The sequence below is a fragment of the Palaemon carinicauda genome, chromosome 5, assembly GCF_036898095.1.
Source record: "Palaemon carinicauda isolate YSFRI2023 chromosome 5, ASM3689809v2, whole genome shotgun sequence".
Lineage (NCBI taxonomy): Eukaryota > Metazoa > Arthropoda > Malacostraca > Decapoda > Palaemonidae > Palaemon > Palaemon carinicauda.
The window spans coordinates 167,025,368-167,039,402 of NC_090729.1; the positions used below are offsets into that span (position 1 = coordinate 167,025,368).

General features: G+C 35.8%; 1 protein-coding gene and 1 long non-coding RNA gene across 3 annotated transcripts in view; one reads left to right on the forward strand and one right to left on the reverse strand.

The window, feature by feature from the left end:
* Positions 1-5,202, forward strand: part of LOC137641586 (phosducin-like protein 3) — a 53,715-nt gene extending 48,513 nt beyond the window's left edge. Inside the window, exons 5-6 of the mRNA XM_068374294.1 lie at positions 756-903; positions 4,977-5,202. Coding sequence (XP_068230395.1) covers positions 756-903; positions 4,977-5,131 — 303 coding nt within the window. The 3' untranslated portion in view covers positions 5,132-5,202. The remainder of the gene's footprint in view (positions 1-755; positions 904-4,976) is intronic.
* Positions 1-14,035, reverse strand: part of LOC137641588 (uncharacterized) — a 265,500-nt gene that overhangs the window by 14,352 nt on the left and 237,113 nt on the right. Inside the window, exons 3-4 of one of the 2 annotated variants that reach the window (XR_011044550.1) lie at positions 3,950-4,167; positions 713-870 (exon numbers count right to left, since the gene is read on the reverse strand). This is a non-coding gene — a long non-coding RNA (uncharacterized lncRNA). The remainder of the gene's footprint in view (positions 1-712; positions 871-3,949; positions 4,168-14,035) is intronic. The other variant, XR_011044551.1, reaches the window with a different exon arrangement.

Sequence of the window (14,035 nt, forward strand, 5' to 3'; positions counted from 1 at the left end):
TGGTATTCGGAAAAAAATTACTTTCAACCAATCGGCTATTCGGAAAATTTTCCGAGCTAAAAGGTCACCCCTGCAATTTGGTGTAAATTTGCATTACTAAAAAAGAATTGACTCTAGCAGATATGCTTAGTTGCCAGGGGCAAGTTGTAGGTAGGAGTGGTCCCTATATCTTTGCGTACAAAGACACTTTTTGCTTTGTGGGGCTTAACGGGAACCAATCTGTTTATCACACGGCTAAACAAGAAGCGCCTTGTGTTCTGTTCCTCGTCCCAATTCCATGGGAAGTGTTAGAGGAATACCCATGAGATCATCGTGATGCCTACACCTTTACCCCTTCCAGTCTGTTGGTTGATTTCGCCAAGTTTCAAATAAGACTGGTTAGTCCCAAATGGCCACAAGGCAAATGGTATCCCAATCTGTTAGCATATTCAGCCCAAATCATAAGTTACTCATTGATCCTTGCCTTAAAATTTTATGGGCAAGTGTCAAATAAACCGAGTTTCTGAAGAAACAATACAAACATGAGGTGAGTTTAGAAATAAGAAATTTTATTATTAATTTTTTTTTTATGCAACTAAAACTATTATGCAGTGAAGGCAGTACAGGCTACATATTGTAACAGACAATGAGCTTTAATAACATAGGCATTGAAAGTTTAGCTTTAAAATTATGTGTATATGAACACGTAAGGTCTTACGAGCATTTTACTAACCTTTTTTTTTCTTAGCGAAATTCAAAATTTATTTCCTCCTCAGGCAAAGTTCCTGAAGTCTATATCGACGACTTGTATCCCCAACTTTCCTGATCGCAACTTGCCAGCCATATTTGTATACTTTGAGGGCCAGATGAAGAGACAGTTCATTGGTCCTGCTGAATTAGTTGGAGAAAAGCTTAAGCTTGATGGTGAGTTGTTCCATTAATTGTATTTGTTTCACCAACCTCTAAAGGTATTTTTTTTAATAAATTAATTGAAAGCAAGTAATGTGTTGAACAAACCCTTCTCTTTTGGGTTCCAGTTGACTACTATTCCATCCTCCAGACCTTAGGGCCTATATTATCTTTAGGTGTGAACTAAATTTAGTCTTAGTGACCAAGTAATCATTAAAATTAAATTACAATTTACGGGAAAACTTCTTTGCACTTTATTTATTTGTCATACATACATTTTTTTTACTATTTTGGCTAATTACTGCTAAAAGTCTTAAACATTAATTTCATAATCTAAGAGCCACTTGTAATGGACCTTCATGAAAGTAAATTGGAGATTTTCAAACTAGTAACACTTAAGGTTTGACAGGGATTTTAGAATCGGTATGTCATTGGTAGTAAAGTCCTAGGAAAAAATTCAAGCAGACTCATTACCTCAACATTGTTTAAAAGTTCTTATTTATACCCTTATTAGTGTGGTAGTCCATGAAAATCTGACCATTTCTAAACAGGCAACAATAAAGTACGTTAAATAGCCAATTATATAAGTTACTAACTATGACCAATCGCTATGAGCGATATCAGATTTGGGACATTGGACCTAGTACTGGGACCAGCAAAATTAGATTCCCAAAATATTTTTTCTTAATATGATGTCATTAACCTAATTTTTAAATAACTGGGAATTAAATAGTAAATTCTATCTTGCATAAATGTTAAGTTACTTTGTTTAAAAATATACAATAATACAAAGTATCTGAACAGAATTCATCAAGGAAACTAGACTGATGCAACCTTCGTCCTTTCTCAGAAGTTGTAATTACCTTGCTAAATTATTCATGTCAAAACAAATACAAATCAAGAACATGGCCATAAATTTCCTTCTAAAACTCTGCAAATGAGTTAAGTTCAAGTAAGTTTCTCTTTAAATCTCCTTTCTTCATATCTTCATTTTGTTTGCACTCAATAATGTTAAAGAAATTAAACTATTTATTGACGAGGTTATACCATTGACTGTTCTGTAGAATTTTTTAAGAGGGAAAATTTTCTTGCACTCAAGACAAAATCAAACTAATTTGTCTATTAAACCACAAAAAATGCAAAATAAATCATTCACCTGAGAGAACACTTGGAGACGAATTAAAATAAAAAGAAATTAAAACTTACCTCAATTAACTTAATTGGATATCTTACCAAATCAAGGGTAAGGGAGATGTGCATGAGTGTTGTAATTCAAGGGGTATTAGTTTGTTGAGTGTACTTGGAAAAGTGTATGGTAGAGTACTGATTAATATGATTAAAGATAAAACAGAGAATGCAATCTTAGAAGTACAGGGTGGTTTTAGAAGAGGTAGGGGTTGTATGAATCAGATTTTTACAGTTAGGCAGATATGCGAGAAATATTTAGCAAAAGGTAAGGAGGTGTATGTTGCGTTTATGGATCTGGAGAAAGCATATGATAGAGTTGATAGGGAAGCAATGTGGAATGTGATGAGGTTATATGGAGTTGGTGGAAGGTTGTTGCAAGCAGTGAAAAGTTTCTACAAAGGTAGTAAAGCATGTGTTAGAATAGGAAATGAAGTGAGTGATTGGTTTCCGGTGAGAGTGGGGCTGAGACAGGGATGTGTGATGTCGCCGTGGTTGTTTAACTTGTATGTTGATGGAGTGGTGAGAGAGGTGAATGCTCGAGTGCTTGGACGAGGATTAAAACTGGTAGACGAGAATGACCATGAATGGGAGGTAAATCAGTTGTTATTTGCGGATGATACTGTACTGGTTGCAGACGCGGAAGAGAAGCTTGGCCGATTAGTGACAGAATTTGGAAGGGTGTGTGAGAGAAGGTAAGTTGAGAGTTAATGTGGGTAAGAGTAAGGTTATGAGATGTACGAGAAGGGAAGGTGGTGCAAAGTTGAATGTCATGTTGATTGAAGAGTTACTTGAGGAGGTGGATCAGTTTAAGTACTTGGGGTCTGTTGTTGCAGCAAATGGTGGAGTGGAAGCAGATGTATGTCAGAGAGTGAATGAAGGGTGCAAAGTGTTTGGGGGCAGTTAAGGGATTAGTAAAAAATAGAGGGTTGGGCATGAATGTAAAGAGAGTTCTGTTTGAGAAAGTGATTGTACCAACTGTGATGTACGGATTGGAGTTGTGGGGAATTAAAGTGACGGAGAGACAGAAATTGAATGTATTTGAGAGAAGTGTCTAAGGAGGTATGGCTGGTGTATCTCGAGTAGATAGGGTTAGGAACGAAGTAGTGAGGTTATGAACGGGTGTAAGAAATGAGTTGGCAGCTAGAGTGGATATGAATGTGTTGTGGTGGTATGGCCATGTTGAGAGAATGGAAAATGGCTGTCAGTTAAAGAAGGTGATGAATGCAAGAGTTGATGGGAGAAGTACAAGAGGAGGGCCAAGGTTTGGGTGGATGGATGGAGTGAAGGAAGCTCTGGGTGATAGGAGGATAGATGTGAGAGAGGCAAGAGAGCGTGCTAGAAATAGGAATGAATGGCGAGCAATTGTGACGCAGTTCTGGTAGGCCCTGCTGCTTCCTCCGGCGCCTTGGATGACCACAGAGGTAGCAGCAGTGGGGGATTCAGCATTATGAAGCTTCATCTGTGGTGGATAATGTGGGAGGGTGGGCTGTGCCACCCTAGCTGTACCAGCCGAACTCGGTTGAGTCCCTTGTCAGGCTGGGAGGAATATAGAGAGGAGACGTCCCCTTTTTGTTTCATTTGTTTGATGTCGGCTACCCCCAAAAACTGGGGAAAGTGCCTTGGTATATGTATGTATGTACCAAACCAAGTTTTTGTATACTATTGTTTATGAGGTTAAAAATATTCAGTGTGAGCACTTTATGTTTAGTAGACTTTAAACAGAGATGTAAGTGACTAAGAAGGCTGTTATACTTCCATGGTTATTCTTACTACATAGGGTATGCCCAAAATGAGATAAACTGCTTTCCTGTCATACTAATCCACCATGAAAAAACCTTCCTTTGTGATAGTCTGTATGTAAAGAGCTACTTACCGTACATCTCTGGCCAGATTTCAGCTGTTATTTGCTAAAGCTGAGGCTAAGGGAAGGCTGTAAAGCCTTAGGGCAAGTTTGTAATAGAAGGATGACAAATATTTGCTGTGCTCTCGTGTGTCCTTCATCCTTACTTCACTTGATTTCAAAAGCTCTTGATTCCCATCCTTAAGATAAGTTCTTGCAGTTATTCAGTTTTGTGGTGTGACGTGGATGAGCTGGAATGTAGAAAGGATTAATTCTTCTCAATATATCAGACATTTCCAATACTAATTAACAGGGCATTTTAAATTTGGTAATGGTTTGCTTGTTATTTGGATGAAAAAAAAAAAAAAGTTTTTGAGAAAAGTGTTTCCTTAAAACATTGATGGAAATATTTTTTTATTTTTTCAGAGGAAAGATTTTTCTACTGCCAGTCCATATTGAGTAAACTGCTGAGCATTGAATATTATCTAAATAATAATACTTGTGATGATGAATGTAAAATTTTGGAATAAAACAAAGCAATCCTTAGTTCAGAAAAGGATTAAAGGAATTTAGTTGAAGATAAATGTGATGGGACATGTTATGCATGACTATTGATTAACTATTTCTGTACATAGAAATTGGAATACTTTACTATCTTAATACTGAGAGAAATTAGAATGCTACTTCAATACTGAGAACATGGTTTTATTTTATAATACTTGACTTATAAGAAAGATACAGTGTACACATCTTGTATATAGAGTAAGGAAAGGTAGGACTATTAAACATTCTTCTCATAAAATTATCATGAACTAGTTGAAATTCTATTTTGATAGCATACTGTAAATTTAGATTACAGGTGAAGAATGGCAATGTTAGTTTTCTACATACAAATACATTTTATATAATGATATGCTCCCCTATACAACATGTTACAGTTGTTGCTTATATTTGTATGTTGTAGAATACACCAGAAAATAAAAAATAAATAAATATATAGATAATTACAGCTGTGTCACTAAAAGTTTTTGTATTTTAATGCCTTCCACTTTTTTTATAGAACTAGAATGGATTCTCTCTCGGACTGGAGGCATCAAAACGGATCTGGAGTCTGACCCTCGTGGCCCGAAAGTTAAAGATGTCATGATGAGTTCACTCCGAGGGTATAACAAGGACAGTGATGATGAAAATGACAGCGATGAAGATGATTGGTAGCTTTGAACAAAAAATATTTATGCAATATTTTATGTAATGTGTATGGCTTTACATTAAATAAACAGAGGATATGGGAATTATAATTTACCTGTTTAGTGTATGAGGTCACATCAAGGCATAGCCACTTAACACCATTCTTATTGTGGCTCTACCCTGCTTAATATTTATAAAGTGATGAGTAGAAATAAAATGAAATTTTATTAATACATTTTTAGTGTTTTAAATATTGGTACGGCACTTTACTGTATTTATTGAAAATCATATACCCACATGTAGATAAACTGGTTTTACCTTTTGGCCATTCCTTACTGCTGAAGTCAATAGTGTTATTTCCATTCTTACCTTTGAAGAATATAAGGCTATTGCACCTGTATTTTAGAAGTACCAATTTCATAACATCAAAATAAATAAAAATAATTACTCTTACTGCCATGTAACTACTTCTGGAGGAGAACTGTAGAGCCACCCACTTGTAATAACAAGATTAGACAGTGGAGGACAAACAATGTGGAGTAAGTACCATAACAAAAAGTGATTTAGATTAGTGAAAGTTATATCTAACCTAATTTGTTTCAATACCTAAAATGGGAAGGAGAGTAGGAAACTATTGCATTACATTTCAATAGAAAACTACTGTATTAATTTTCAAAGGTTAAATCTATATTTCCATACAAAATATAGGTTTTAGTGTAAAATCCTGTTTATCTATATAAGATCTTACCTATGAAAAGTAAAATTGTGGAGGGAAGGTGATACCCAAAATAGTTATAACCCTTAATAACAAACTACAAAATAAATTAAGAAGAAACGCAGATTGTCAGATCTTCCCATATACAGTAATCAACTTTTCCATTCAACTAAACCTATCTTACAAACCATTCAACATTCTTTTCTCTCTTTTACTTTCTTTACTTGAGGGGTCCGGCCAGTATGCCATTATATGGGGGTATAGGACGAAATACACAAAATCCTGAAAAAATTCAGTGAGCTTCGTATGGCAATGGAGGATGCCTTAACGAAATATTTTGTCAAAATTCCTCTTACTTTCATAGTTATAGGGTAATTAGTAAAAGTAACTCAATAAACCAAAAACATTGATCTCTAAAAAAATGCAGTATTTCTTATGATAAATTTTGATAATCATTATATTTTGATAAAAACAAATTGTGAGCAATGGTATATTCATATATTCCATAAGTCACAAGACAGGAAGTTTTATGATAATACCCCTCACTCCTTCAGTGCTAGCATAAACCTAAGAGAGAGAGCGTACGGTTGAGTTTGACCTCTGTCATTCACTCGTTTTTACGTCTGTTTTCCTTGGTTTTGGCAAGAATTTCATTATGCCAAAGAGGAAAAGACAATTTCAACATCTCGCTAACATAGGAAGAAAAAAATTTGCTCTAATAAGAGTTGAGAAGTGGGTAATGCCAGCGATATTAGCGTAGTGAGGAGTTGATGGAGCGACCGGTTTGCCTAAAGAAGCAAGATATTGAGGAAAGGGATCTTTATTTATAATTGAATTATGATAAATAAGGTTATTTTGGTTTATTAATATCCAAAAAGGAACATAAAATTCATAAATCATGATTTATTAATATTGTCTTTGTAAAAACACAAAAAAAACTTTGAACGTCTGTATCTCAAAACTATACTTATTGACCTTCAAATTCTATATTCTCCCTTAGTTTTAAAGATATGCCAAAGAGGAAAAGACAATTTCAACATCTCGCTAACATAAGGAAGAAGAAAATTCACTCTTATAAGAGTGCAGAAGTGGGTAATATCAGTGATATCAGCAGAGTTAGTGAGAGAGAAGATGGAGCGACCGTCTCCCCTAAAGAAGCAAGATATTGCACAAAGAGATCTTAATTTATGATTATGATAAATAATATTGTTTTGGTTTATTAATATCCAAAGAGGATCATACAATTTATAATAATCAAGATTTATTAAAATTGTCTTTGTAAAAATACAAAGAAAAACTTTGAACGCCCATATCTAAAACTATACTTATTGACTTTCAAATTCTATCTTCTCCCTTAGTTTCAAAGATATAGCATTGAAATTTTTTACATAACTTAAGACATTATAAAACAATTAAATAGAGCCTTTTTTCCAATTATTGTTTCATAATTTTTCTTAGTTTTTTCCCTGATTTATAGGATTTATTTTTTTTACCATAATGAAGAAATTCATATCTAGCAAAAAATTACTTTTAGGGAAAAAAAAAAATTATTGGAGGTCTACAGTCTACATCAGGTCTATATAAAGTAGTAATCCCAGATCTTAATGTTAAGTATCAAGGGAGGAGATAGAATTTGAAAAAAAAACCCACTAATTTTTAGGATCAAACCAAAGGTCACAGGCAAAAATCCTATGCAGTTTGGAGATTTCCTAAGTCACCTTATCAAGTGGTATGAATGTCAAAGTCCTGGCCTTATATTATTATTATTATTATTACTATCCAAGCTACAACCCTAGTTGGAAAAGCAAGATAGTATAAGCCCAGGGGCTCCAACAGGGAAAAATAGCCCAGTGAGGAAAGGAAATAAGGAGATAAATAAATGAAGAGAACAAATTAACAATAAATCATTCTAAAAAAGGTAACAACGTCAAAACAGACATGTCATATATAAACTATTAACAACATCAAAAACAAATATGTCATAAATAAACTATAAAAAGACTCATGTCCGCCTGGTTAACAAAAAAGCATTTGCTCCAACTTTGAACTTTTGAAGTTCTATTGATTCAACTACCCGATTAGGAAGATCATTCCACAACTTGGTAACAGCTGGAATAAAACTTCTAAAGTACTGCGTAGTATTGAGCCTCATGATGGAGAAGGCCTGGCTATTAGAATTAACTGCCTGCCTAGTATTACGAACAGAATAGAATTGTCCAGGGAGATCTGAATGTAAAGGATGGTCAGAGTTATGAAAAATCTTATGCAACATGCATAATGAACTAATTGAACGACGGTGCCAGAGATTAATATCTAGATCAGGAATAAGAAATTTAATAGGCCGTAAGTTTCTGTCCAACAAATTAAGATGAGAATCAGCAGCTGAACACCAGACAAGAGAACAATACTCAAAACAAGGTAGAATGAAAGAATTAAAACACTTCTTCAGAATAGATTGATCACCGAAAATCTTGAAAGACTTTCTCAATAAGCCTTTTTTTTGTGCAATTGAAGAAGACACAGACCTTATATGTTTCTCAAAAGTAAATTTGCTGTCGAGAATCACACCTAAAATTTTGAAAGAGTCATACAAATTTAAAGAAACTATCAATACTGAGATCCAGATGTTGAGTAGCCACTGTCCTTGACCTACTTACAATCATACTTTGAGCTTTGTTAGGATTCAAATTCATACCCCATAATTTGCACCATGCACTAATTCTAGCTAAATCTCTATTAAGGGATTCACCAACCCTAGGGGATGGAATTGATGCAAAGAGAGTAGCATCATCTGCATATGCAACAAGCTTGTTTTCTAGGCCAAACCACATGTCATGTGTATATAGTATGAAAAGTAATGGGCCAAGAACACTACCCTGTGGAACACCAGATATCACATTCCTATAATCACTATGGTGCCCATCAACAACAACTCTTTGAGATCTATTACTTAAAAAATCAATAATAATGCTAAGAAACGACCCACCCACTCCCAACTGTTTCAGTTTGAAAACAAGGGCCTCATGATTAACACGGTCAAAGGCAGCACTAAAATCAAGGCCAATCATACGAAATTCCCGACCACAGTCAAGGGATTTCTGTACAGCATTGGAGATTGTAAGAAGGGCATCACATGTTCCAAGGCCTTTACGAAAACCAAATTGCAAACTAGGGAGTAGATGATTACCTTCAGCAAACCTATTAAGACGTTTTGCCAGAAGACGTTCAAAAACTTTAGATAATATGGGAGTTATGGAAATTGGGCGGTAATCAGTGGGACTTGAGCTACCACAAACACATTTACATAGAGGAGTAACATTACCAATTCTCCAACAAGTGCTAACAGCTCCTCTTCTTGCTAACTTGCGCAAAATAACAGATAACTTTGGAGCTAAGAAATCTGCTGTCTTTATAAAAAATAAAGGAAAAATACCATTTGGGTCTACACCTCCATAAGCATCAAGGTCCACCAACAGAGCTTTAATCTCACGAGATCGAAAAGCTAAACTAGTTAGTTTAGCCCCAGGAAAACAGGAATAAGGAAGTTCAAGTTTTTCATTACTCTGTTTACTGTCAAAAACATCAGCCAAAAGGGTTGCCTTTTCCTTTGGACAGTGAGTAACTGAGCCATCTGGTTGCATCTACACCAAAGAGTGCAGATTTAAGGGTAGACCACCATTTATGTTCCTGAGTTGTACCAAAAAGTGTTTCTTTCATGGTTAAATTGTACTCATTTTCAGTTGAGGCATAAACTCTCTGATCAAAAGCTCGAAGCTGAGTATAGTTGTTCCAGGTCAAATCTGATCTGTTACCCTTCCAAAGGTGATAGGCCTCCTGCTTCTCCAAATAAGCACATCTACAATCATCATTGAACCACGGTTTGTCCTTCACTCGGTACCTTAGCACACGAGAAGGGATACGCCTATCAATTATGTTGACTAGATTCTCATTCAAAGGGACAACAGGATCTACACTATTATATAATTGTGACCAATTCAAGCACAAAAGATCATGCAAAATCCCATTCCAGTCAGCTTGGGATTTCATATAAATTTTACAAGAATATGATATATCAGGGACAGGCTGCTCAGTCTTCACTAATAATCAAATCAAGGCATGATCAGATGTCCCGACTGGAGAACCAACCTTACAAGTTATAACGCCAGGGGAGTCAGTGTATACGAGGTCCAAGCAATTACCAGACCTGTGAGTAGCTTCATTTATGATTTGCTCACAGCCTGATTCAGAGGCAAAGTCTAAAGCCATGGCGATCAGTAGGAGAGATAGAACTTAACCACTCCCTATGGTGAGCATTAAAATCACCAACAAAGACAAAAGAAGCCTTTCTATCATCTTGTATCTTAGCCATAATGGTAAGAAGACAATCGAAGATAGAATCATCCATGTCTGGATTCCGGTAGATCGAACACAAATAAAATTTGTTATGCCTGCCACAAACTTTTATTACCTGAATCTCATGACATCCACATTGATAGCAGGACTTATGAGAAGCAGGGTACTCGGTCCTAATATACACCGCCATTCCCCTGGCCCTAGGGATGGCATCACGTTTCAACATTATTGGCTTCTTAAAACCAGTTATAAGGAGCTCAGATGAGTGCCTCATATTAGAAACCAAAGTTTCTGAGCACAAAAGAATATCATACTGTCTGGACGCAACTGTAAGGTCCTGGATATTTGCATGAAGACCACGAATATTGCAATACAGAAGACGACATTGACGAAATCTAGGACGTACTGGTCCCGGATTTCGCTCAATGTCTCCAGACAGTATAAGAATTAATAGAAATAAAAAAGACAAATCATACTTAAAAACTAGATTAACTAGAATTATAACAAAAACAATATGTACAGAATTATAAATAAAGTGATTGATGATACCCATAGACTATAGTAAAAAGTTGGAAAAACTGGTCAACATGGAGGAGCCGATACACCATGCAAGGCTAAATACCCTCCAGGATAGCCACTTCAACTGAAGGGAGGACAGTAAGGATGGTTTTGAGAAGAAAAAGTCAGAAAAAGGAAAAGACAACCTCTTGATAAACCACCAGACATCCATGGCCCTTCTATTAGGCCTGCCCAACACACCATTTCAAAAAAACAAGAGGAAGAAAAAAAAATAATAATAAGATAGAATAGTGTGCCTGAGTGTACCCTTAAGCAAGAGAACTCTAACCCAAGACAGTGGAAGACCATGGTACAGAGACTATGGCACTACCCAAGACTAGAGAACAATGGTTTAATTTTGGAGTGTCCTCCTCCTAGAAGAGCTGCTTACCATAGCTAAAGAGTCTCTTCTACCCTTACCAAGAGGAAAATACACTGAACAAATTGCAGTACAGTAATTAACCCCTTGGGTGAAGAAGTGTTAAGTATCTCATTGTTATCAGGTGTATGAGGAAAGACGAGAATATGTAAAGAATAGGCCAGACTATTCTGTGTAAGTGTAGGCAAAGAAAAAATAAGTCGTGACCAGAGAGAGGGATCCAATGCATTACTGTCTGGCCAGTCAAAGGATCCAATACCACTCTAGTGGTAGTATCTCAACGGGCGGCTGGTGCCCTGGCCAACCTACTACCTTAGAAACAGCATTAGCCGGCTGCCCCCCCCCCCCTAACCATTCTTTTCTATGCTATTGTTATGTAAAGAAAATTTCTACCTTAATTTACTAATCTAACTGAAATATACTTACTGTAGGCAACTTCAACACATCCCCTGCTGAAATTCTAAGACCAAGACAAAACACCTACCAAATGTGTTTCTCTCTTTACATAATTACAGTACTGTACTGTATTAGCAAAGAGAAAGTTAATACAACATAATTTTTAAGAAACTTCCCTGATATTCATATTTCTTTGTCCCGGAAGCCAACTTAACAGCAATGTTACCCCCATCAAAACTGAAAATTTTGCATTCTTCCCTTTAAGATATCATTCCTCCCGCCCACCAAGTCGACATCTAGGAACTAATGGTAACTCGAGGTAAGGGCTGGCCTTACCTAACTGGTACATTTTAGACCGCCAATGTTGTAATATTATTGTATTGCAATATTTGTGGACTGCATGACAATATTGAAGACCATACAATTGCCTCCAAACAGCGTGACATTCTCTTATGCTCACAAATGATGCAACCATTCGAGCTCCTTATAACAGTATTTAAGAGACCAATAGTTTTGAAACGGGATGTCATTCTTGAGGCAAGGGAAACGTGTGTGCTTCTCATAAGTCCAGCTATAATTGTGGATGTCATTAAATTGAGGTAATAAAATTTTGTGGCACGCATAAATACTTTTGTTTGTATTCAGTCAACCAGAATCTAGACTTGAAAGATTCTATCTTCTATTGTCTTCTTAACATTAAGGTTAAGATACAAAAAGATGATAGAAAGGCATCTTTTCTTCTTGTTGGTTAAATTCTGTTTCTCTTATTGATCGCTATGGATTAAGAGCTTTGGCCTTTGCCTCGGAATTAGGCTGTGAGCAAATCATAAGTGAGGCTGCTCAAGTCTGGTAACTGCTTGGACCTAGTATACACCAACTCTCCTGGTGTTATAACAAGTAAGGATGGTTCTATAGTAGCGACGTCTGATCATGCCTTAATTTCGTTCATAATTAAGACTGAACAACCTGTACCTGATGTGTCATACTCATATAAGATATACATAAAATATAAAGTAGATTGGAATTGTATTTTGAGTGATCTTTTGAATTTAAATTGGTCACAATTGTATATGTATTCAGCCTGTTATTCTCTTGAATGAGAATCTGGTCACCATAAATGATAGGCATATCCCTTCTCATGTACTGAAATATAAAATGAAAGATAAACCCTGGTTTAATGATAATCACAGATGTACTTATTTGGAGAAGCAAGATGCCTATCATCATTGAAACGGTAACAGATCAGAAGTGACTTGGAATAACTATACTCACTTAAGAGAGTTTATGCTTTAACTGAAAATTAATACAATTTAACTATAAAAGAAAGCCTTTCTGGTACAACCCAGGTACATGAGAGGTGGGCTTACATACAGATTATGGGGGGCGGTGACTCAGTGGCCTAGGCCTCGGGCCACCCGCCAAGAGGGGGCTCCCACCAATCAAAACAATACATTTAATTCAATAAAAGTGATATTTATTTCAATATTGTTGCTCTTCTTAAAATATTTTACTTTTCCTTGTTTCCTTTCCTCACTGAGTCCCTGTGCTTAAAGCATCCTGCTTTTCCATCTAGGGTTGTGGCTTAGCAAATAATAATAATAATAATAATAATGTTAGTATTGTTGATTTCTTCATGATTGCTTGAGAATAATCTGTTTCGAATCCAGATAAAAGGGGCAAAGGCAATAAAACATCTGTCAAGACTCATTAAGAGGTACTTAGACTTGCAAAATTAATCTACGGGATTTACACTCAATCAAATACTCCGAGGAGCCTTATAATATAGAAATATAGGCGAAAAAACATATGTAGGCCTACTGTAATAGGAGTGCAATTATTTTCCATCGATATTGCAATGATTTATAGAAACCATATTCTTCTAACACATGTTACTGCATTTTAAAAACATAATACACGGAGAGATTATTAGCCAAATTGAAAAATTTTATTTATTAAGTTTGACAATAACATGATGCTCGTACATACGAATCTTTGTGTCACTATGGTTGTAAGTTGTGCTTCAAATTGTAATGATTTGTGGCTGCAAAATAACATACCTCAGTAGTCTTTGTATTATTATTATTATTATTATTATTATTATTATTATTATTATTATTATTATTATTATCATTATTTGCTAAGCTGCAACCCAAGTTGGAAAAGCAGGATGCTATAAGTCTAGGGGCTCCAACAGGGAAAACAGCCCAGTTAGGAAAGGAAACGAGGAAAAAATTAATTGTTTTAAGAACAGCAACACTATTAAAATAAATATTTCCTATATAAACTATAAAAACTTTAACAAAACAAGAGAAGGAGAAACAAGAGAGGAAAGTGTGCCCGAGTGTACCCTCAAGCAAGAGAACTCTAACCCAAGGCAGTGGAAGACCATGGTACAGAGGTTATAGCACTACCCAAGACTAGAGAACAATGGTTTGATTTTAGAGTGTCCTTCTCCTAGAAGAGCTGCTTACCATAGCTAAAGAGTCCCTTCTCCCCTTACCAAGAGGAAAGTAGCCACTGACCGATTACA